Source organism: Onychomys torridus, chromosome 11, assembly GCF_903995425.1.
Source record: "Onychomys torridus chromosome 11, mOncTor1.1, whole genome shotgun sequence".
Taxonomy (NCBI): Eukaryota; Metazoa; Chordata; class Mammalia; order Rodentia; family Cricetidae; genus Onychomys; species Onychomys torridus.
The window spans coordinates 10,748,898-10,774,043 of NC_050453.1; the positions used below are offsets into that span (position 1 = coordinate 10,748,898).

Sequence of the window (25,146 nt, forward strand, 5' to 3'; positions counted from 1 at the left end):
GAATGCTTTGCCTGCATGGGTGTCTATGCATCATGTGTATGCCTGGTGCCACAGTGGCCAGCATTGGATCTCCTGGAACTGGAGTTACAGATGGTTGTGAGCCACCTGTAGATACTGGGAGTCAAACCAATTCCTCTGGAAGAGCAGCTAGGGCTCTTAACCACGGAGCCATCTCTCCAGCCCTTTGTCCAGTTATAGTTAATAAGCTTTAACATTGGGTGTGTGTTGTGGGCAGAGGTCTGGGAACTTTTTTAAAACAGCTGTTTTCAAAACTTTCCTCTGCATAAGTGTAGCTTTTTTGCCAGCAGTAGAAGTCCTGGGTGTGGTTTGCTGCTTGCGTTTATAGGTCTTCTTTACATACTCTGGATGCTCACCCTCCCCCAGCTGTGGTGTTTCCTCCCACTCCAGGGTTAGTCCCCACTGGGTTGTCTTTAACAGCCCAGGGCTAATGTGCCCAGCATCAGGGTATTCCATCCTGATGATTCACGCCAATACCTGTTTTCACCTTGATTAACACTTAATTTCTGATTCTGGACTTTAATTTTTATCACCATCCCTTTCCATATTATTTGAGTTAACTGGACTGACTAACCTAGATTTCTATCCCCAAGATATCCTCTTTCTGAGGAATGGGATTTTAAACTAGATGCGTGAATTTGATAAAAGACCAGAAAAAATAAATCTTTTTATTAATCTTAGATATAAAAATATGAAGCAAAAGTTAAAGTCAGGTTTTCATGTTAAAACTTAGCAGTTTGAAAATATTCCTTTTAAAGGAATATGGAAGGAGGGTTGTTTGTGCACTGCCTTTGGTGAGTACTGGCCCGTCTAGTTGTGATAAGATTCTGGGTATCCTAGAGAACTATACCTTCTGGTGGACTATTAATTAGTACATAGAGTAACTTTATCTGAAAGTGTCACATGACTCTTGTTGAGTGAACCGATGAATTTCACATTGAGGAATGGGTTGAATGTTATAATTCACTAGACATGACTTAGAATTTATTTCCTAGCAAATAATGAAAGACCGATGGATGAACGTTGGTCACGAAGAAGAAGAACTAAAACCATATTCTGAGCCTGAGCTCGATCTCAGTGATGCAAAAAGAATAGGTAAGTATTTGAGCACTGTGAGCGGCACTGCTGGCAGAGGACAAGAGAGGCAGGCTCTGGTGGCCTAGCGGGAGTGGTTATAGGGGACTTTTCATTTTAAAATACTTCATTACCACCTAATGATGACAAACACTAAAATATTCAAGTTCCTTGGTTAGTTTTCATGTGTGTCTCTGGTCCCGTTCAATTATTGGCAACCATAACAAGAATTAAAATAAATTAGACAAACATATTTTTTTCTTTCTGCACTCCCTGACTGGAAGAATGCCCACTCTAACTTTGCTCTGGGCAGACTGAGGTATAGCACAGTCCAGAACACTGATGTCTAAGCTGGGGGCACATTGCCTCTCCCTTTCTGCTCTCCACCCTTCCTGACCCCAGTCTTCCTTCAGAACTGATTGTGGAAGTCAGGCCTTAATAGAAGAACTCTGAGCTGCAGGTGGGAAAGGAAGCAGAGGTCTGAATTGAACTAGTCCATGAATAGCGAGAGACAGAAGAGCGGGCGTGTGGGGCTCAGGCAATGCAGACCTTGCCTGGACAAAGGAAGTCAGCCAGAAATGCCCCAGAAAGTGAGAGTCCATATTATAAACAATTCTGCACACACACACACACACACACACACACACAAATTAGAAATGGGGCTGGGGAGACGGCTCACCAGTTAAGAGCACTTGTTGCTCTTGTGAAAGAGCCAGGTTTGATTCCCTGCACCCAGCCATCTGTAACTCCAGACCCAGGTAAACTGATGCCCTTTCTGCCGTCCATAGACATCAGGCAGGCATGTTGTGCACATAGATACATGTAGGCAAAAACAATTAAATCTTAAAAATTTTAAATGTATAGTATCTGAATATATATTATCTGTAAGTTAATAATCCAAAAAGATTTCATAGTTAAAACTCACTTTGAATGTTTGAAAGACTAGTTTTCCCTAACATTGTTGGCAGATCTATATGTTTTGCTAGTTATTTACTAAATAGATGTATTTTCAGAAAATTTTGGTGTTTTTTTTTTTCCTAGACATTATGGTCACCATGGGTTTTGCACGAGATGAAATCAATGATGCCTTAGTAAGTCAGAAATACGATGAAGTTATGGCTACTTATATTCTTCTAGGAAGAAAACCACCTGAAGTAAGTGTTCTGTCTTTTAAAATTAATATAAATGAATTCTTGAATTAAATGGATAAAGGTATGTTAGTAAATTTATTCCTTCTTTGTGGAACCAAAACTAACACAAAGATCCTGATAGTCTACTTAGAGATCACGAATCAAGGTGCCAAACTGTACACTGACCTCATTAGAATGAACAGGCCCACTGCCCTGCTCGGCCCCAGCAGCTCTGTCCACAGTCTTGATTTTGAACATGTGTCTCCAGAGTTAGTTACATGATGCACACTGTAGCCAAAGGCAGTGTGATTATCACGAGTGTACAGAAATGACAGGGACTAAAGCAAAGGGAAGCACGTGTGTCTGCAACTATGTAGACACATGAGACCCCAGAAAAAGGTGCTTTGTGGTGTTGGCCTCATGTCAAGTGGCTCTTTCATGGCCAGCAGAGGTCCATGGCAAGGAGACAGATGCAGGCAATAACTGTATGAGAGTGGTGAGCCACATAAGTAAATGACCCTTTGGAAAAACAGCTCTAGAGGGATAGGTTGAAGTAGGAACAGAGGCCAGAGCATTGAAAGATGAACACTAGACATCTATGGGAGGCATTCTGTTAAAAAAAAAAAAAAAGGCTATCATTATTCATAATTAAATACAACTATGAGCAAAATCATGCATTCCAACTGAAGTTTATTGAACCTGCCTCTGTCAGAAACTTTGCTGACACCATGAGGGTAAAGCCAGGAAGTTCTGTTGTCCAGGAGCCTCAGTGTAGAGCTCAGCAGCAGCAGCAGCAGCAGCAGCATTGTTCTGTGGGGCCTGCTGCAGATCCTCGGGGAGTGTGGGAGAGCTGGCACCTGGAAGCTAGGGTGCAGTCCGCCATGGTGGTCCACGTGGCATGCAGCACATGAAGCTGATGGCACTTGGTGCCCATGGGAAGGTGGCTTGTCGGGAGGATGCATGACTGAGAAGCTTGCTCAGTGCAGGGCAGTGGGAGGGGAGTCTTGTTGGGTGGTACTTGTAGTAAAGATGGGCTACAGAGATCTGGTTTGGAGCAAGGATTTGATTACGGTATGGGAGCTGTTATCAGAGCAGTATAAAGCATGTACATGCTAGGAACTGTCACAAATATTAACTCATCTGACCTCTCAGTGAGCCAACTGAGCAGGAAGAATAACTGTTGGGAGGAGATGGGTCTCCAAAGGGCACCAGTGCCAGGGGCTGTGCACAGTATCAAGAGAGCTAGGTGGGAATGGCCCAAATAGTTATTTCCAGCCTCCTGTGACTGGTCCTATTTGGATTTCAAATGACCTCCAGGCACTTTAATTTTCTTATTAATTCAAGTACAAAGTCCAGGCATCTATTAAATCAAATGTGAATTGTATTGGAAGTAAACTATTGAAGCTACTGTGAAGGGGAAGAATCAAGTTCACTGCCCTCCACCAGAACCAACAGCTCTGTTCTTCATTGTCTATGCCTGGACAAGTGTAAAATATGGACAATAATACTTAGCTCTTAAGGCCATTGAGAAGGGTTAGTATGTTGACCCTTGACATACCTTGGAGTAGTTGTGGATGGGTCACTGCCCCACAGCTCTGCTGCTGTAGTCAGCAACACTGTTACTGCATGACAGGAACATCCTGACTTCCCACTGAAGTGCCAGGAGTTGATGCAAAACCTTATCAACACAGCTTTCCAAGAGCAGAAAGAGGTTGTGTGTCACCCCACCTCATCATGGTCAGTGCTGAGGGAAGTCATCTCCTCATCAGAATCACTAAAACAGTTTAATTTTAGTTCATAGTGTAGAATGTGGTTATTTTAATAGTTCGTGTGTGTGTGTGTGTGTGTGTGTGTGTGTGTGTAAGATTTTAGATGGTATCCTGTTTGAATCCCAGTGATGTCCTTGACCTTGGTTTTTCCATCAGGAAAGTTTGGGTGAACACATCACAGGTTTGTAGCAATGATTAAACAAAGTAATGAGTGAAACACCTAAGGATTGTGTCTGCTGTGTAGTTACCATGCAGTGGTTTGTGACTGTCATCTCCTGTTTTTGATGAACGTGAGGAGTTGTGCACAATAGCAGATTACAAGTACTAGTTCCAGTATTCTAATACCCAGCTCCCTCCCTCCTTCTTGCCAGTTTGAAGTCTGTTTTTTAGTTTTGATGGCTCCTGACATAGCTTCAAATCATTCTGTTTATACAAACACTTTACCATTTTAAAATCTGGGTGATCTCTCTTCTCACAGTTTGAAGGTGGTGAGTCACTGTCCAGTGGAAACTTGTGTCAGCGATCCCGGCCAAGCAGTGATCTGAACAACAGCACTCTTCAGTCCCCTGCCCACTTGAAGGTCCAGCGGAGCATCTCAGCCAACCAGAAGCAGCGTCGCTTCAGTGACCATGGTGGGGGAGCAAGTCTAAGAATGAGAGGACTGGGGATTTAGCTCAGTGGTAGAGCACTTGCCTAGCAAGCACAAGGCCCTGGGTTTGGTTGGTCCTCAGCTCTGGAAAAAAAAAAAAAGTCTAAGAATGAGAGACAGGCTAGCCTTGCCCCAGTGTGTGTGTGTGTGTGTGTGTGTGTGTGTGTGTGTGTGTGTGTGTGTGTATGTGTGTGTTGCCCAACACACACTTCCAGCAGACATACATCCTTAGATGATCAGTAGGGTCTCTTCTGTGGAGACCTGAACTGATTTATGTAGTCAGTTTCATCTTAGTTAAGGGTGTGAAGCACACAAATTCAGATACTTTAAGGTAGAGGCCTTTGTTTGTGGGAAGCTGGTCAGTTGTTTCCCAGCTAATGTTGTAATCTTCCACATTGCAGCGGGTCCCTCCATTCCCCCTGCTGTATCATACACCAAAAGGCCCCAGGCCAACAGTGTGGAAAGCGAACAGAAGGAGGAGTGGGACAGAGACACGGCCCGGAGACTTGGCAGCACAATGGTGGGTTCAAAGAGCGAGGTGACAGCCAGCCCCCTGGTGGGTCCGGACAGGAAAAAGTCTTCAGCCGGCCCAAGTGTGAGTCAGAGCTCCTGTATCGCAACTTTGATCTTACGTGTCATGAGGATTTTGTAAAATCTTTGTCTTTGTCTTTTTAAATGTTTCAAAGTGAGTCATCATTTAAAGACCATGGAAAACGACCCAAGCTTCTCACGAATATAGTTGAAGAAAACGGTGCACAGAATTCTTTGTTACTGTCATTATCATTGTTTGAACATGTTTCACTTGTTAGCCCAGGCTAACCTGGAGCTCACAGCAACAGGAGTCCCCCCTCAGCCTCTTCACTGTTGGGTCATAGGCAAGAGGCCTTGTAACCAGCTAAGATTCTTAAACCCATAGCCTCACTTCAGAGTGAACGTTACACCCCTGCTGTCTGTCCTGCTATGTGATGTTTCTTGATGTTACATGGGTGCATTTAGTCTTACATTCACAGGTGAGCTGCTCTCTGAGGGCAGACTCACTAATAATCTGTCAACTTACCTCCCACGAAGTCTCTTAAGATGGCACACTCTAGAAGTTACTTGGGAGCTAGAAGAAAGACTGCGGTACTCTCCTGGAAGACAGCAGGGAAGAATAGAGACAGACAGAAAGCAGAGATGGATGGTGAGAATAGGGAGGGTGACATCTAGACAATAATGTTTGAGTAAATGGGGGGTCGGTATTTGAAGGAACGATAAAAATGAAAAAGAGAAGACAAGCCAGAAGAAAGTATGCAGCCGGACGTGTCAAAGCAGGCTTTGTAGACACACAGAAAGCAAGGTGAGAAATGTGTAGATATCTCAGTGCGAGAGCCGGTGGCCATAAAAGGAACAAAGTTAGATTGTCTTCAGACTGTCCATCAGTGGTGTGGATGCCTGAAGATGCAGTGGTTATAATATTCTTAGGCATAAAATGTGTCAGCTATTTGACTTACAATAACTGTTTAAGACACTGTACTACTTCAGAAAGTATTCTTACAGGGAGAGACAGAACATCACATGTTCTGTAAAATAGTAAGAAGGTCAAAAGTAATCAAATCACTTAGTAAGGGCCAGTTAGAGGACTCAGTGGATAAGGGCACTTGTCACCATGTCTGACAAGCCTGAACTTCATCCAGGACCCCAGAGTGGGAAGAGAGAAAATTGTCCTCTGACTTCCACATGTACTTGTACAGACACACAGGCACACGTGTGCACACATACAAAAACACACACTGAAAATCTGAGTAATATCCAAGGAGTAAGGACAGGGCAGTGATTAGATCATAAACACAGGAGTAAGGACAGGACAGTGATTAGATCATAAACACAGGAGTAAGGACAGGACAGTGGTTAGATCATAAACACAGGAGTAAGGACAGAGTAGATCATAAACACAGGAGTAAGGACAGGACAGTAGATCATAAACACAGGAGTAAGGACAGGACAGTAGATCATAAACACAGGAGTAAGGACAGGACAGAGTAGATCATAAACACAGGAGTAAGGACAGGACAGAGTAGATCATAAACACAGGAGTGAGGACAGAGTAGATCATAAACACAGGAGTGAGGACAGAGTAGATCATAAACACAGGAGTGAGGACAGAGTAGATCATAAACACAGGAGTAAGGACAGGACAGAGTAGATCATAAACACAGGAGTAAGGACAGGACAGAGTAGACCATAAACACAGGAGTAAGGACAGGGCAGAGTAGATCATAAACACAGGAGTAAGGACAGAGTAGATCATAAACACAGGAGTAAGGACAGAGTAGATCATAAACACAGGAGTAAGGACAGGACAGAGTAGATCATAAACACAGGAGTAAGGACAGGACAGATAGTAGATTACAAACACATGCCTTGCTAGGCAGATGATGGGAATAAGGTGAAGAAATTGATCTTGGTGAGCAGACATGAATTCAGGAATATAAAAAAGGGTGAACAGTATAAGAGTGAAATAGAATCATAACTTAAATCAACAGAAGGAGACGAGCCTTTTGTCTAGTGTATGGGGTGTGGGGTGGGGGAGTACTTTAAATAGATAATATGCAATGCTGTACCAAAAGCAAAGCACACCTTCACCACAAGTGGGTTAAGTTGTCTGATGCCAGTGTTCTGTATGGTCATTGAGACCATGCTTCTTTCAAATATGTAATTATCTTAGCACTTCCTAGTCTAAGAAGTGGATGTACATGCCACTGTAAGAATGGGTGGTATATTAAGTCTGGAGGGATGGCTCAGTGGTCAAGATCATTTGCTCTTGCAGAAGACCAGGCTTGGTTCCTAGGACCCACGTGGTAGCTCACAACCATCGGTAACTCCCAACTCCTGGTGATCCAACACCCTCCCATGGCCTCCATGTGATACAAACATGCAGGCAAAACACTTTTACACATAAAAGTAAAGAATGGTGGTATAGCTGCTTCCCCTCCTCTACCTGATCTGCTTGAAAAGGAAAAAGACTTCATTTTTCCAGTATTTCCCTGTGAGCCAGAAGACTGTATCAAATGTCAGCACCCTATGTAGTAATAAAAACAAATTATTCCTGTGTCCTCTACCACTCTCCACATTAGCCTGTTGTCCACTCGGACTGGACCTTCTTTGCCTGGCCAGCTCAGCTCTGTCCCTTCCATGTCTATCCTTAACTACTACTGCATTTCAGTCCCATTGCTACAGACTGTGCAAGTCCTGTGTCCCTGGTGGAGTTTCCCGTGGAGGCTAGTCCACGTCTCAGCAGTGCCATAGCTGTGTCCTGTGTCAGCAGTGCCATAGCTGTGTGCTGTGTCCCCGGTGGAGCCTCCCGTGGAGGCTAGTCCACGTCTCAGCAGTGCCATAGCTGTGTCCTGTGTCCCCGGTGGAGTCTCCCGTGGAGGCCAGTCCACATCTCAGCAGTGCCATAGCTGTGTCCTGTGTCCCCGGTGGAGTCTCCCGTGGAGGCCAGTCCATGGCTCAGCAGTGCCATAGCTGTGTGCTGTGTCCCCGGTGGACTCTCCCGTGGAGGCCAGTCCATGGCTCAGCAGTGCCATAGCTGTGTGCTGTGTCCCCTGGTGGAGCCTCCCGTGGAGGCCAGTCCACATGAACATAACAGCTATTTCATTCTTCCCATGGTAGTTAGGTCAATACTGTATGTAGTGAGCTTTCATTGTTGGCCACCAGCTCACAAGTAACAACATGGAAATTTATTATTAATTATGAAAGCTTGGCCTTTAGGGCTTATTCTCAGCTAGCTCTTATAACTTAAATTAACCCTTATATTAATCTACACTCTGCCATGCGGCGTTATCTTTCTTGGCACTGCCCATTCTGCTTCCTCCGTGTCTGGCTGGCAACTCTACCTTTCTTCTTCCCAGAGTCCTCTCTGTCCCCAGAAGTCCTGCCTAACCTCTTCCTGCCTGGCTGTTGACCATTCATCTCTTTATTACACCAGCCACAACAATACATATTCACAGTGTACAAATATCCTACAGCAATTGTATTTTGTTTTCACGGTGGTGCATTGTCCTTCTAGATGGGAGCATGCAGATCTTTATAAAAGCTGCATGGTTTTAGTCAGTATCAATTGACACTAATTTATTCAACCTTTCTTTTTGAGTAGTGTGAATCCTTCTACAATTCTGTTCCTTTTTTTTTTAAGATTTATTATCTTTATTCATGTGTGTGTGTGTGAGTGGTTGCTGGATGTATGTAGATGCCCTCAGAGGCCAGAATAGGTCATTGGAGCTGGAGTTACAGGAAGTTGTGAGCTCCTGAGATGGATGCTAGGAATCATGCTCGGGTCCTCTGGCAGGGACTGCTGAGATATCTCTTCAACATACTGAAAGATTTTAAAAGCTACACTTGTACAAATTTGCTTATATGATTTTTTAACCTTCTGCATCTGAATTTGAGGAAATACCTATTAACTTCCTAGTGCTCATACTAAACAAATGTAAGATTAATGTGCATTTTTAAAATTTTTTTAACTGTGTATTTTAAAGAATTGTAAAAGCTAGATTAGGTAGGAAGATATTTTCACTGGAGCAAGGATGAAACAGAGTGTTTTATCTCTTTTGAGGTCACTCCCCCTGGGCTTGGGATGCAGCCCCGTCCGTGGTAAAGTGCTTGCTTCGCATGGGCAAGACCCGGGGTCGGATTCCCAGCCCTGCAAACAGCAACCAAAAGCAAATGTGAAAGACAGAAAACCACCCGTCCATCTTCTCACTGGTGACAGGCAGCCAGTGTTTGACAGGCCTGATGGAATAGGTGACAGTCAGGGGTCTTCTGTGTGGTCAGGAGAATAGCCCATCTGTCTGTCTGTCCCTTCTTTGCTATTCTTCCTCTTGTTGACCTGTGGCCTGACTCCTAACTCAGAGAAGTATGGGCAGTGTCTTAGATTGCACTGCTCTGCCTCCATCAGCCCTCAGCAGGCATGCATTGACCTGGAGCAGAGGTGAAATTCCCAAGTAGGTGCAGAAGACCACAGGCTTCTGGAGGGCATGCCCTCTTCACTGCCCCGTTCATACTGGCCTTCTCGCTGCTCTGCCCTGCTCAACCAGCCACTCGCTGAGGAAGTGAATCCCGCTTTCCTGTTGCTTCCCAGTGCTAGATGGCTGCTCCTGTGGAACTGTAAACTACAACAATAGTCAGTGTGGTTTGGTGGGTTTTTGTTCGTTGTTGTTTTGGTTTTCTTTCGCTTCACTTTTTATCTCTAAAATCTAAATATGAGAAAGTATAAAAAGTGGATCTTGCTTATGTGAGATTCTAATAAATTAAAATTATGCTATGAAGTTTTTCTAATAATTAACAGTTTTAAATACTTCTTTGATTTCACACTAATATAAGTTTTTTATTCTTCTTCATAAAGAACAATGTATATTCTGGAGGAAGCATGGCGAGGAGGAATACATACGTGTGTGAAAGGACCACAGACCGGTACACAGCACTGCAGAACGGAAGAGACAGCAGGTGAAGGGTCTCGGTCACTGCTGCAGATTAGCGGAAATGTCTGTGGGGGCACAGGAAAGGAGATCCAGAGCTGTAAGACTACAGTGCTGCCTCACTGGGGTTTCTCCCTTGATACCAGGATGAAAGAGTGGAAGTGTGTTTAGGGAATAACTTCCAAGTTTCTAAACAAATTTGGAAGTAAATATTCCTCAGTTCCAAAGTGGCATGTACAATCCCAATCTGAGGAGACAGAGTCTTTCTCTCCACATGTACCCTGCCTCCATCATCCATCTGTCCCTTACACTTCAAGCACCTCATAGTATGCCCGAATAATAAAGCTTCCTTCCCATCCTCTAGAGAAGTGTGGCCACCTCAACTGAATGCAGAACCACAAATTTGAAAAACTACTTATTGTAGCTCGAAGAGGACGAGGCACATGTATAGCAGGAAGTTTCCCGGTCCTGCCTGGACCCACGGTCTGGACCAATCTCTCCTACCCACAGTCCCATAGCTGCTTATAAAGTAATCACTCAGAGGCCTAATATTAATTACAAACTGTTTGATCTGTGGCTCAGGCTTCTTACTAGCTAGCTCTTACATCTTAAATTAACCCATTTCTGCTAATCTGTGTATCGACACATGTCTTGTGGATTTATCTGTGCTGTGTTACATCTAGCTTCCCCAGGTGACTCTCAGCATCTCCTCCGACCCTGCCTCTCTCCTCCCTCTGTCTCTGCTTGGATTTCCCACCTGCCTCTAAGCTGTCTTGCCATAGGCCAAAGCAGCTTCTTTATTAAGCAGTGGTAACAACACATATTCACAGCCTACAGAAAGACCATCCCCCAGCACACCTGTTGTGTGAAATTCTGTTCTCAGCTCCACTCATTTAGCAGGGGGACAGTCCACTCTCACATCACTTCCTTTTCCCTTGTAGGCACACAAGGAAACTGTGACCTCCTGAGGTGTGACATTCTTTAGGCTTGGTGGTTGGAAGTTGATTTCCACCTATTTACTGTGGCTCCTATACTCAAGCTAATCTGTGGCTAGCCTGTTCCTCATAGCATGAACTGATATAAGCTAAAAGGTGCTGTTTGTAGAAATGGTGGTTTTCATATACTTATAAGTTCTCAGTGCTTAAATGATGCAGGAAGATTCGCAGCAACACATCACACAAAACTAATCTTAGAATAAGTAAAAAATGTCTCTGCAGTAATCATCTCTCTGTAGCTGTCACACATCCATAAATAAGCCCTGACTTCCCAGACACTGAACAAAAGTCTAAGAGCTTTTCAGTGGACACACCTAAAATGGGGAGTAAGAATGTGTTCGTTTCTTTCAAGTGTTTCTGTCATGAAAGTGTCAATTGAGATTTAGGAAATCTTTCTTGGGTTTTAGTAACTGTACCTTCCCTTGTGTGTCAAGCCTTACAGAGATGTCTGCCAGCAGCATGTCCTCTGCAGGTTCTACAGCAGCTTCTGCTGGTCCCTCAGCACGGCCCCGCCACCAGAAGTCTATGTCGACCTCTGGCCACCCTATTAAAGTCACACTGCCAACCATTAAAGACAGCTCTGAAGCTTACCGGCCTGGGTGAGTCCTGCTGACTTCATTCTCTGCAGTCTCTGTCTCCTCTAGAGTGCTTGGAAAAAGACATGGCAACAGGAAAGTGCTGACTGTCGTTCACACCTGCTGTGTGCTTCAGCAAAGTGCTGTCTGGTTCACACCTGCTGTGTGCTTCAGCAAAGTGCTGTCTGGTTCACACCTGCTGTGTGCTTCAGCAAAGTGTTGATTGTGGTTCACACCTGCTGTGTCCTTCAGCAAAGTTGACTGTGGTTCACACCTGCTGTGTGCTTCAGCAAAGTGCTGTCTGGTTCACACTTGCTGTGTGCTTCAGCAAAGTGCTGACTGTAGTTCACACCTGTTGTGTGCTTCAGCAGTCATCTAAAACTACTCGAAATCATTTTCAAGAAGAATGTTTTTTGTTTTGGTTTTTTGAGACAGGGTTTCTCTCTGTAGCTTTGGAGCCTGTTCTGGATCTAGCTCTGTAGTCCAGGCTGGCCTCGAACTCACAGAGATCCACCTGCCTCTGCCTCCCAAGTGCTGGGATTAAAGGTATGCGCTACCACCGCCCAGCTGAGAAGAATGTTCTTACAGGAGTATAGTTTTAATCCATCCACAAAACATTGCTGCTGGTGTATCAGTCAGGTAAACTGAGTGCTAGTGGGTGGATCAACAGGTGGTAAAGCCCAGTGACCTCGGGTCTGTCCCTGGAATGTACATGATGAAAGGAGAGCCAGCTGGGAGTTGTCTTCTGACCTCCACACATGCACTGTGACAGGAGCACACATGTGCACATGCACACAGAGAAATTAAGCTTAAAAAAAGAAATGATCAGGAGGCTTCAGAGATGGCTCAGCAGTTAAGAGCACTGGCTGCTCTTCAGAGGACCCGGGTTCAGTTCCCAGCACCCACATGGCAGCTAACAACTGTTGATAGCTCCAGTTCCAGGGGATCCAACACCCTCACACAGACATATATGCAGGCAAAACACCAATGCACATAAGATAAAAATTTAAAACAACAACAACAACAACAACAATCAGGCAGTGGTGGTGCACACCTTTAATCCCAGCATTCAGGAGACAAAGGCAGTCGGATCTCTGTAAGTTTGAGGCTAGCCTGATCTGCAGAGTGAGTTGCAGCACAGCCAGGGTTACATGGGGGAAGAGGAAGTGGTAAGTAAAATGAGACGCACAAAAAGCCAGATATGATAGCACACACCTTTAATCCCAGCATTTGGGAGACAGAAGTAGGTGGATCTTTGTGAGTTCAAGGCCAGCCTCGGCTATAAAGCAAGGTCCAGGACAGCCAGGGCTGTTACACAGAGAAACCCTATCTGAAAACCTGCCCCCCAAAGAAAAGACACATAACAACGAGCCTGGCTAGGCGCTGTGGCCTTGGGTCCTAGCAGCTGTGTTATCAATCGGGCAACTGCTTGGGTATAATTCAATTCACATTTTTGAGTTTTACCTCTTGTAGGATTTTTGAAGCTCAGAACATCTACACATGTTCTCACTTCAGTAATTGCATCTGTCAGTCATGTGGACAGCACCATGTAGCATTGAATTCCCTGGGGTCTAAAGTAGAAACATGGGCTGGTGTTATAAAAAGGCTTTTTGACAAATAGTAAAGTTCATTCTATATGTTGCTGAGCAATGTGCATAGTAGTATTTAAATTGAGTACCCCTTATTAAAATTCCTAGGCCCAGGGCCTTTTGAATTTTGGACATTTTCCAGTTCTGCAATATTTCCATGTGTATAATGAGATAGTTGGAACAGGACATGGATTTAGACATGGAACTCACTTAGATTTTTGCCATACCTTACATGCACAGCCTAGAGATATTTCATAGTCTTTTCAGTGCAGTTCACATGAGATCACACGTAGAATTTTTATGTGTAGTGTCATATCAATGCTCAAAAAATTTTTGGATTTTGAAGCATTTGGAATCTCAGATAATAGAGATTACATAGGAAAAACACATGTGCAGCACCCAGCTTGGGCATTCTGGATTCTGACATATTTGTCTTCATGTTAGTAATTTTTTAATGTTTAATCACCAAATTTTACAAGAAGTGTATATTTTTGAACTGACCTCCCATTCTTGTATAATGATACAGTAAATTAATTGTCCCATACAGTAAACTAATTGTCCCATGCACCTCATTTCTAATGTGAACAAAATCACTGGTCCAACAGAAGTAGCCCCACTTTTTCCCTCCCCAGTTTTTAGCCTGAGTGAAAGCTGCTCCTGTCATTGTTCTGAAAACTATGTCTTAATTTCTCCCAGCAGTACAGCTCAGAGGGCACCTGCTGCTTCCCCATCTGCTCACAGTATTAGTGCGGCCACTCCAGACAGGACCCGGTTCCCCCGAGGGAGCTCCAGCCGGAGCACTTTCCATGGGGAGCAGCTCCGAGAGCGCCGCAGTGCTGCTTACAATGGGCCACCTGCCTCCCCATCCCATGAAACGGGCGCATTTGCACACGCCAGGAGGGGGACGTCAACTGGTATAATAAGCAAAATCACTTCCAAGTTCGTGCGCAGGTCAGTACCCTCAGGCTGTGTTGGTTTTCTCTGCTGAAGAGGGAACTTGCTTCTTTTCTCTAGAATCATGGCTTCTCACTGAAGTTGCCCTCTTACAGGAACTGAGTGTGAAACACCAGGAACAAATAGTCCCTTTCTGTAAGAGAGAGCAATTACAAATGGGCAAAATGAGAATTTGAGGGCTGGAGATGTAGCTCAGTTGATGGAGTATTGCTGAACCCCCACAAAGCCACAGACATAGGAAGTGCAGCGAGAAGTTCAAGATCCCCCTTGGCTACAGAATGAATCAGAGCTCAGCCTGGGGCACACACGGCTCTTTCTCAAAAAGACTTTAAAGCTTTTGTAGAATAGAGCGAAAACTTAACCTGAAAATGTTTTTGCTAGGCATGGTGCACACACCTATAATCCCAGCACCTGAGAAGTAGAAGCAGGCAGATCTCTGTGAGTTCAAGGACAGCCAGATCTACATAGTGAGTTTCAGAACAAAAAAAAGTTTTAAAAAAATTGCCTAAGATTTAAAATGTTTTTATTTAGGATAAGCTCATGTATCATTCAAAAATAATTAGCTTATTTTTTTACACTATTTATTTATTGAGATGGGGAGGGGAGCACGTACCATAGCATATGGAGAGGAGGGAATGAAAGGACACTTGCAGGAGTCAGTTCTCCCTTCCACCATGTGGTGTCTGGGGTGGAGCTCAGAGCATCAGGCTTGGCAGCAAGTGCTGTTATCCACACAAGGTGAATGTATGTTTAATAGACTTGTAATCCAATGAAACAGTACAACTTGGTACAAAGTAGTCACACAGTGCACAATGCACATTGAGTATATGGGTTGCCAAGCAAATGCAGACTGGTGTAAATTTGACCCATTAATATCACTACATGTAGCTCTGCTACATACAAAACACTGGTAGGCAGGGCCTTTGGAGCTAACAAGGGAAATGTTGGGATGAGGCGATGGAAAGGCATGATTGTCCAAGGGTCCATATTATGTATTTTCATGAGCTATGCCTTAAATCATGACTGAAGAAGAAACTATGATACTTGCAGTGTCTCTAATTAATGTTCCCAGTATTTCTTGGAAAAGCTGGGCATGGTGGTTCATGACTTCAATCCCAGCACTCAGAAGGAAAGGTGGATTGCTATTACAAAATAGCGCCCCGCCACAAGCAAACAGAAAGCATGGGTGGGTAGAGAAGAGCAGCACCACCACTGCCCGGCTCTTGTAGTTTCTTTCAGAGTTGAGCCACCTTCCTCTCTTGGCTGGTTTTTCCTGCCTCACAAACCAGCTGCCCCTTCTAGGCTCCTTGGCTGGTACCTCCCAGGTTTCCTTGGCTTTCCCATGACCTCCAAACATCAGAGTGCACAGACTCTGGACTGCCTCTGCCAGTTTTCTGTCTACCTTGGTGATCTCCTTGAGAGGTGGCAGTAGGTGGCCTCTCAGGTTAACAGCCTCCATCTTGATCCCAGATCTCCCAGAGCTTCATCTCCGTGGATCCGTGGATCCGGTTGCCCAAAGCTCCACATCTCCACATCCTCAGTTTCAGCCTCTGACCCCCGCTCTCCTCGCTCTTACTTTGTAGAAGTGGTAGCACCGCCCTCCAGTTGCCTCGAAGTTGATTCCTTTCCACATTTGCAAATGGTCCTTCTTAGTCCAGTCAGAGTGGCCACTTTTGTCTGCTGCCACTGCCTCAAAGTCAGTTTGTCACCTCCTGCGGGTCTCCCTCCTCATACATACATACAGCTTGTATGCAGTGTAATTCTGATAAGTCACTCCTTATTTAAAGCTATCCATTAGGGCTGAGGGGGTAGCTTGCCTAGCATGCAAGCCTTCAGTTTGATCCACAGACTGCAAAAAATACAAAGAAACAGGGAGGGGCTAATTAGCTTTCATCTTGCTGAGACTGTGGGGCACATGCTTCCGTAGTGTGCCTACTCCTGGCTGAGCTCCCACTCCTGTTCTTCCCCCCTCGGGTATCTCGGCACACCTCTGGCATCTGCACTTCTGTGCGTTCCCCTTACAATCCTGCCTTGTTCTCTCAGTGAAAAGGAATGGCCTGTGTGCTGCTGAGTGTACAGTCTTGGCTTTCGTATCACAGCCTTGCTAAGCTGCTCCAGCTGTTGCTGCCAGCTGTGCTTCTGTGTCCCTGTCTGCCTCCCACCAGGGTCACTCAGAGCCAACTCTTTGGGCTGTTTGACACAACCGCCCCTTCCAGGAAAGCTGGACCAACATGTGGCTGGAGTTATTTTAGCTCCATAGAGGGGAGAAGTGGGGAGTAAGGGAGAGCCATTCTGGATGCTGAGAGCCTGCAGGCAGTATACTCTCCGTGAATAGGTCAGAAAAGTCCAAGGAGGCTTGTCCCTTCCGGGTACAGGTGCTTTGTCTTCGCAGAGGGGGACAGCAGTGTAACTAGGTTTGTTGCTAAGGTAGAGAGAGCACTGCCCTTCTGTGCCGTGGATCGGAGCATGGAGTGAACTGGCTCAGAAATGTGTTTACTTCAGTTGGTTATAATAAAATAATTTTTACAGATGGCATTGAGTATTTAATATCCTGCCTGTTGAAAATAGCAATTATTATAAAACAGAAATTAAAAACCCCATTTGAGAATGCAAATATATTTTATTATCCTTTTCAGTTCCCCAAAAGATGGTTTTTGCACAGTATATCTATGGAAAGGGCCTTATAGTTAGCCCTGCAGGCTTGGGAGGCTTGTAATGTGAAGTGCTCAGATTGAGCTTGCTGTGCAGGGGCTCTGCACCGAAGGCGGTGCTGACTTGAACCCCGCTGTGCACATTTCACTAAAAATATAATGTGGAAAGGCTAAAACATTTTTTAAAAGCTTAAGCGTTCCACATGGTGCTTTTCCTAGCTTCTCAAAGTTGTTGTTCTATCATAAACTACCTCTTAGATTTGCTTGACTCGGTTTCAATTACCTTTGAAGTAAATATCAATAGTTAGAATTTTGAAAGATCTTAAAAATATTAATCACCTTCAATGGAAAGACAATTAGCGTTTTTCTGGTTTATTTTATATATCTAGGTGCGATTATTGTTCTGTTTATAATTCAGTCTGTGTTTTAGACTCACCTGTGTGGATAGACTGCTGACTTAGTATGTGTGGATTCTTAGTATAACTTCTCAAATAAATTCATTGTCTATTTAAGAATTAGTATTTACTTTTAGAAAACCATGTTGGGCTCACTTTTTTTCATTTTTTAAAAGATTTGTTTATGTTTATGGGTGTTCTGTCTGTATGTATGCATACCAGAAGGGGGCATCAGATCCCATGGGACTATAGTTTTCAAGAATTGAACCCATGTCCACTGGAAGAACAGGCAGTGCTCTTAACCGTGAGCCATCTTTTCAAGCCCAGGCTCACTTTCTTGATCAATCAATCATTCAATCAATCTCTCTCCCCATCCCCGTGAGTGAGTGAGTGCGTGAGTGTGAGTGTGTGTGTGTGTGTGTGTGTGTGTGTGTGTGTGTGTGTGTGTGTGTGTGTGTGTTGTGTCCCAGAAGATGGTTTGTGTCTGTTGTCACTCTCTACCTTATTTCTTGAGACAAGTTCTCTTTCTAAACCTGAGGCTCGACATTTGGGCTAGGCTGGCCACAGGCCCCCAGTGGATGAGGCAGGTCCTCATGCTTGTACAGCAGAACTTAACCCACTGGTCTACCATCTTAACCACTGTTCCCTAACCATAGCCTTAGCTGCTCAGCCCCCAAACTCAATGTTTAACTGCAAGATGAGCACATTTGCTCAACTGAGCAACAACCTCTGGACGTGCATGTAGTAATATAAAGCTTAATTTATAAGTCTTTAAACCTTACTTGTCCTTAGATTATACTAAACTAAGCCAAAAGATAAATTGTTAAATTATAGTTGTGGCTTGGAATTGGAAGGTTGTGTTTACAAAACAGCTAACTTTTTACCGGATACCTCCTGTCAACAGTGTCTTGTAGACGCTCAAGAAATGGCAGTAACGCTTGTTCTGGCCAAAGCGTGAAGGAGTCACACCCAGCGTTAATGAGGAAGCTTGCTTCAGTGTCATTTTGACTATGGGTTTTCTTGATCTCCTTTTGCTTTGCAAATTGTTAAATCTCAACCTTCTCTTTATCTTTGAGGGATCCAAGTGAAGGGGAAGCCAGTGGCAGAACCGACACAGCCAGGTGAGCTACAGCCGCTGGGTGCGATCACACCTGGTGCCCATGGTGATGACTTGACAGATAGCATCTGCACTTGGAGTCTTTACATTCCAAGTGTGGTGGGTTTTCCCAGCTTCACCTAGCACTAATGAAGTTCAAGTTCATCAACTTCCAGTTCAAAACTCTTGGAATTGAATACTTGGTAAAGAATTGGGCTTCTTGTTCTGTTGGATGAGTGAGTCGGAGCAGAAGGATTCCCAGGTGAAAATGCACTGTTCTCTCTCTGTAATGTGGTCACTAAGATGAGCCCACATGGAAGGGTGCAGAGCACTGAGGTCATTAAGTACACAGAGGTTTTGATGATAGTAATATATTGAGGTAAGTATCCAGTCTTGGACCACATTCTAAAACCCTACACTGACATGACGATGAAGTAAATACTTTCCGTGTCTGTTTAATAGTCTTTGGCCTGTATTTCTGTAACTTACTCTCTATTTTCTTAAGATTGCACTTTTAGCACTTTGGAGGTTCAGGTATCTTGGAATGAAAGGAACTATCTTGTTATGTTCCTTTTTATATTTTATATCTTACATATATATAAATGTATATGTATGGATTTATAGAAGAGACATAAATGTCCTTTAAAGATATAATTTCACAAATGAGAGTGGAATGTTTAATAGGCAAAAATTGAAACATATCTATATTTAGACAACCATTTAATATATTTAATACAAGGAACTCTGAATCATGGAAATCCATTAAGTTCACCCTCCTATGGTTCCTTGAGATGGTTTTCTGGTTCTGTTATTTGTGCAATACCTACACAGCAAAATTCAGTGTGTTAGGCTGGGCAGCAGTGACGTATGCCTTTAATCCCAGCACATGGGAGGCAGAGCCAGGCAGATTTCTGAGAGTTCAGGTCCAGCCTGGTCTACAGAGTGAGATCCAGGACAGGCACCAAAACTACACAGAGAAACCCTGTCTCAAAACAAACAAAAAACAAAGCAAAACAAAACAAAAAAACATCCACTGTGTTGGTCGTCTCTTGTGCCCAGCATAGTTGTGGGAGCCTGGGCTGTGTCAGAAGTGAAGCAGGCAGATGGCCTGCCTGGAGCTTAAGATACAGGAGAGGTCAAGTGATGAGCAAAAAGCCTAAGAAGTGATCTGTTTGTGGATTTGAACGGCTTGAGTACAGAAGAAGTAGAGTAAGAAGGACTCACGCCAGGGCAGGAGTCCGGGCGATTATGGACTGTGGTGGAGAAAATAAGCAAAGACTGGGAAAAAGAAAGTTGTTGCTGGGTGGCGGTGGTGGCGCACACGCCTTTAATCCCAGCACTCGGGAGACAGAGCCAGGCGGATCTCTGTGAGTTCGAGGCCAGCCTGGGCTACCAAGTGAGTTCCAGGACAGGTGCAAAGCTACACAGAGAAACCCTGTCTCGAAAAACCAAAAAAAAAAAAAAAAAAGGAAGGAAGGAAGTTGTCCATGTAGCCAAGTGGGTTAGCTTTGCTGTTCAGGAAGGAGCTTGGAGAGGAGTCCACAGTCCTGTGGTCAGGGACAGCATGGAAGCCAGCGAGTCCCTTTGGAGAGAGCAGAGAGGGAAGTGGTAGACAAGGGGTGGAGGCCACAGGCGGCCTCCTAAGCCATTTGCATATGCCTGTAGAGAACTGGGAGAGAGCAGAGCAAGAGTGCTGCTGGACAGCCTGCCGCGATTGCGCTCTACGTCCCCTGTCAGCCCCCTGTCAGTGTGAGTCCTCCTTCCCTCTGTAGTCATTACATTGCCCTACACAAAGAGGACACAAGAGGGCGGTATTTATTTATATTCTAATACTGTGTTCTAGCAGGAGAATCCTGTGTGTGTGTGTACCGCATGTGGAGCGGAACATGTCAGTTTGTGGTGTGTGTATGTGCAGAAAATGAAGAATATAGAAAAAATAAATAAAGTTTTCACTTTCAGCTAGAAATTCCTTCCCAGGAACAAATGCACTTAAGACAGTTTGCAGCTTTAGACTGAAGATGCTCAATGCTGAAGCGCACGTGCCTCTGGGCCTGTTCATAAGCAGCATGGTAGCATGTATCTCTGGTCCCATAGTTCAGTTAGGCATGGAGTTACCACCCACATTTTATGGTTGTAATTTCTTTGCTGAGTAGAGCTTTGGTTTTAATTGTCTCCCTTTTCCCTCTTCTAGAAGTACGTCAGGGGAGCCAAAAGAAAGAGACAAGGAAGAGGGCAGGGACTCCAAGCCGCGTTCTTTGCGGTTCACATGGAGCATGAAGACCACTAGCTCCATGGACCCCAATGACATGATGAGAGAGATCAGAAAAGTGTTAGATGCCAACAACTGTGACTATGAACAGAAAGAAAGGTTCTTGCTCTTCTGTGTCCACGGAGATGCTAGGCAGGACAGCCTTGTGCAGTGGGAGATGGAAGTCTGCAAGTTACCTCGGCTCTCACTGAATGGGGTCCGCTTCAAGCGAATATCTGGGACATCTATTGCCTTTAAGAACATTGCGTCCAAAATAGCAAATGAGCTTAAGCTGTAATGATGTGTGAGCCCCAGGAACAGGGAAGATGCACCCACATCTGAGCTACAGGTTTTGAATGTACTGGTGATGCCTACTGTGGTCCACCTGTGAATCTCCCATGTAGAATTTGTCCTTAATGCAATAAGGTTATACATAGTTATGAACTGTAAAATTAAAGTCAGTATGAGCTATAATAAGAATCTGTAGCTTAAAAAGTAGGTTCACATGTACAGGTAAGTATATTGTGTATTTCTGTTCATTTTCTGTTCATAGAGTTGTATAATAAAATATGATTGCTTTAAAACCTGTATACTTGTCTAGATCTCCACACAGAAATGTATGGTTAATGCTTTGAAATTTGAAATTTGAAAATGGTTTTCCCTGTTATTTACATTTTGGTTTTTTTTTTTTATTCTTACCTCCATCATGCTATTTTGAATATTGTGTCCAGGATTTAAAGCGCACAGAAATAGTCTTTAAAATTGTAGCATGAACTTTATAAAATTATTTTGAAATCATATTTAATTTAAGCCAGAAGTTGACAGTGGTTGGTGTCACTCAGTTTCTCCTGCTTTTCTTGCTGTCAGCCTGTGTCAAGTCAAGGTGTATTTGGGGGACACAAAATGTTTACAGTGTTGGCACCTAGACTTTTCTAAACCAAGTGAAAAGAAACCATAGCTTTGCCTTGAGCTAACTCAGAAGTACCGAGGTAAGAAATTAAATCTTTATTGAGTTTTATTTTGCCCTTTGTTTTCTGACCTGCTAATAGCAGCAGAGAGTGAAAGAATCCATAGTTCACCTGGCTGTTGAGAAATAAACCAGCACTTAGGTTTGCTGCCTTCGGAACACGCAGGGTATCTGGGAATGCAAGAATGTCGGGATGTCTCATAGCACAAGCTCATCTGTACGATGTTGATGACTGCGTTGGCTAAGATATGATGCCACCTCAGGAATTGACAGGCATTGGGAGCATCTGCCCCAGTGTCCTCCCAGCCTCTATCCACCCGTACCACTGTAGTGTCTGTAAGTACTCGAGAGACCCAAGGGCAAGATGTGCTCGCCACACCCATTTATTACAGATTTATGCTTGCCTGGTGGTTCACTTCTCCCTCAGAACCCATTTGTTTTCAGTTTCTTGCTCAAGTTATGTTTCTTCCACAACATTATGCCTGTAGTGCGCAGCTTTGTAACTGGTCATTTGCCTTCTCTTCTTTCATAATTAGTGACGTATGCAACGTAAAGCCAATAGTAACGGTACCTTTTTAACACTTATTTTGTACTGAAAGGCCTTGGAGGTTGACTGTGCAGTTTTATTTAATGTTGTGATTCACTGTAATATCAGCATATGGCCCCATCTGTGCACTTCTGAGGAATAGAAAATGTTCCCAAGCTTATCAATTGAGAGAAAACTAATGCTGTGATCAGTGCTGTCCTTGGAAACTACCTGGACACTGCCAGTGTAGGTGATGGGCTGTCCCACAATGGCTTCCAGACAAAGGGGGTTTTATCTTCTGTACTGTACTGTGATGTAGCTTTCTTCTTAACATTCTGTTCTAACTGATGTGTTTTTGCCTTAGAGAAGGGTGGGGGGCAACAAAACAAAAGTGTGTGGCCCCTTTCTAACCCGGTGTCCATTCACAACATTCGATGCAGACCCTCATTCACTCACTGGTGCACACTGAACTCTTACTTGAACAGATCTCATAATAAAGCATTTGTCTTTTGCTCTTTGTCAGCTTGTGAATCACCTGTTTTCTGCTTGGAGGACACTCTAAGTGCATTCTTTTCTGTGCTAGTACACTTGGCAAGCAATTGATGAGGCTATGCTCTCATTATGGCAAGAAAGCATCATCTGTTTACAGGAATTCTGGTTGCTGAAATGCTTTTCAGAACAGAGGCCCCAGGCATCTTCCCAGGCAAAGGCTAGGGTGCTTACATTTTCTCACTCCAGCCAACCCCTGTGCTTTATGGAAGGGAATTTTATTTCTGTTTTTTCTTATGAACTAAAAAATGAAATTTTGACATTCATTTTATAGTATCTGTTTTATGTGTTCATGATAACATTATTTTGAAGACTCAGAGGAATTTTAGTATGTTGCATAAATAAATGTCTGGCTGTATGATTACATGATTGCCTTGGCTCTGTGGAAGTACTATTTAATAGGATATCCCTTGTATTGTTTCTTAGAAAATAGGACATATTTTTTTGTTTAATAGCAAAAAATTTTTAATAAAGCAAGATAAAGATGAAATCTACTTCAGAACCATGACCCAATAATATTCTGTGAGGTCAAATTTGATTTTAAGCACAAAGATTGTCATGGGTGTTGTTGTTATGGGTGATTGTCACTGAGGGGCCTTCCACACCCAGCTTCCTGTGAGTAAATGATGCGCTTGGCCTGTTGAAGTTAACATAATACTCTCTGCCTTGTTTTTAACAATACCAGTGGGGAGAACGATGCTCTTAAGATGTATAAAGTGACTGCACAGACGACTCCCACCTCTCCAGCACTGCAGTCCATTTGGGGAGCTAACAGGAACATGTACAGAGTCAAAAAGGCATAAGGGGGTATCATTGAAAGTACCCCCACCCCTCCCCCCAAAAGACAGGAAATGCAGGGAAGAGTGAGTTCCGAGGAATTCTAGCAAGGAAAGTCAGAATGGGAAGGATCCTGTGAGAGCGTGAAGCTAGGCAGAGCTGTAAAGAAACAGGAGGGGATTGCTGCAAGTTCCAGGCCAGCCAGCACCACATGGGATGTTCTGTCCCAGCACACAAACGAAAGTAAACACACAATGTACTGGCAACCTCAACTTGGGCTTAATCACTAATTCAGCAAATGTATTGAGTGAGAATATGCATCAGGTTCTGGGTTCTAGAGAGACAGCAGTAAAACATCTATAATAGAAATACATAATTAGGACATACAGAAAGGGTTAGAGGATGGAGCCAGGAAGTCTTTTCTGGGGGATGAAGAGGGCATATCCAACAGACATTGCAACAAGTGTAGCAAGATGCTGCGAGAGGGGTGTATACAATGTTGGCATAAATGGAAACTTTTGCAGACGTTAGTATGGCAGCCATGGAAGGGTTTGTCCCCTTAGCCCTGGACTTAATGCTGCATTGCTTCTGTACAGAGAAACAGTTCGTAACAAAAGTAGGGGAAAGTGGATCGGTACTGACTCAGAATGTCAGAGTTGATCAGATTATTAGATGAGGGCCCTAAGACAATTCTGTTCCACAAGAGGGAAGTGTGTGAGGTGCAGAGATGACTAATGCAAGCATAATGCTGCACATGCCTGCGAGCGTCCTGTGGTTGATCGTTTCTGAGGAAGAAGAACATGCCGGAAGGATTTGGTGGATGAGCCACCAGGGAGAAGTCAGTGGGGTTGAAGATGGCAGGTAGAAACTATTCCAAATAACCTGAATAAAAACCCCACTGAAATGGACGATTTATATTGCCCTGGGAGCTATGGGGCCACTCAGTCTAAGCCAGGAGGAGCCCCGTGGGAAAGAAGGAGTAAAAGCCATCTGAAGACAGAATGGCCAGAGGTTTTCAAAAATTTGCTTAAAATCATAAGCTAACGGACCCAAAATGGTTAACAAATACCAAAGAAAACTACATTAATTTTCATGCCACAAGTTACTTCTAAACAGTATTTAAAATAAAACCAGCCATAGGAGGGAAAAGATGTTATAGAAATAGAAGGAAAATTAATGACCAGTTTTCTTGTAAGAAATACTGGGGGGGGGGGGGGGAAAAAAACTGTCAAACAAGGATTCTCTTTTGGTTTTTGAAGACAGGGTTTCTCTGTGTAATAGCCCTGGCTGTCCTGGAACTTGCTTTTTTGACCAGGCTGACCTCAGACTCACAGAGATCCTCCTGTCTCTGCCTCCTGAGTGCTGAGATTAAAGGCATGTGCCAACACCAACACCCAGCATCAAACAAGGATTTTATACCCAGATGAAATAGCTTCCAAAACAAAGATGAAGCAAAGATGATTGACACAGAAAAGCTGAAGACAGTGGTTGTGACAGTTACAGAGCCACAAGCAACATGCAAGGAAATCCTTGGAGCAAAAGGGAACAGGTACACGATGGGGACTCTGCATCTACCCTGAGAAATCGAGAGCAAAAAAATAGTACCATGTCTGGAGTAAAGTCAGTAACAACTGAATAAAGACCACTGCTCTAGTTTACTCTGTTGCTATGACAAAACACTGACCGAATGGGTTTATTTGGCCTACAAGTTACAGCACACCATTGAAG

At 44.0% G+C, this 25,146-nt stretch overlaps 1 protein-coding gene across 3 annotated transcripts in view; it reads left to right on the forward strand.

Annotated features, from left to right (window-relative positions):
* Mark1 (microtubule affinity regulating kinase 1) overlaps positions 1-23,005 on the forward strand; it is a 103,175-nt gene extending 80,170 nt beyond the window's left edge. For 2 of the 3 annotated variants that reach the window (XM_036202081.1, XM_036202083.1), the window contains 9 exons: positions 1,014-1,113; positions 2,134-2,246; positions 4,470-4,623; positions 5,042-5,235; positions 10,024-10,124; positions 11,526-11,690; positions 13,952-14,206; positions 18,332-18,376; positions 20,543-23,005. In XM_036202081.1, coding sequence (XP_036057974.1) covers positions 1,014-1,113; positions 2,134-2,246; positions 4,470-4,623; positions 5,042-5,235; positions 10,024-10,124; positions 11,526-11,690; positions 13,952-14,206; positions 18,332-18,376; positions 20,543-20,897 — 1,482 coding nt within the window. In that variant the 3' untranslated portion in view covers positions 20,898-23,005. The remainder of the gene's footprint in view (positions 1-1,013; positions 1,114-2,133; positions 2,247-4,469; positions 4,624-5,041; positions 5,236-10,023; positions 10,125-11,525; positions 11,691-13,951; positions 14,207-18,331; positions 18,377-20,542) is intronic. The other variant, XM_036202082.1, reaches the window with a different exon arrangement.
* Positions 23,006-25,146: the final 2,141 nt, after the last annotated feature.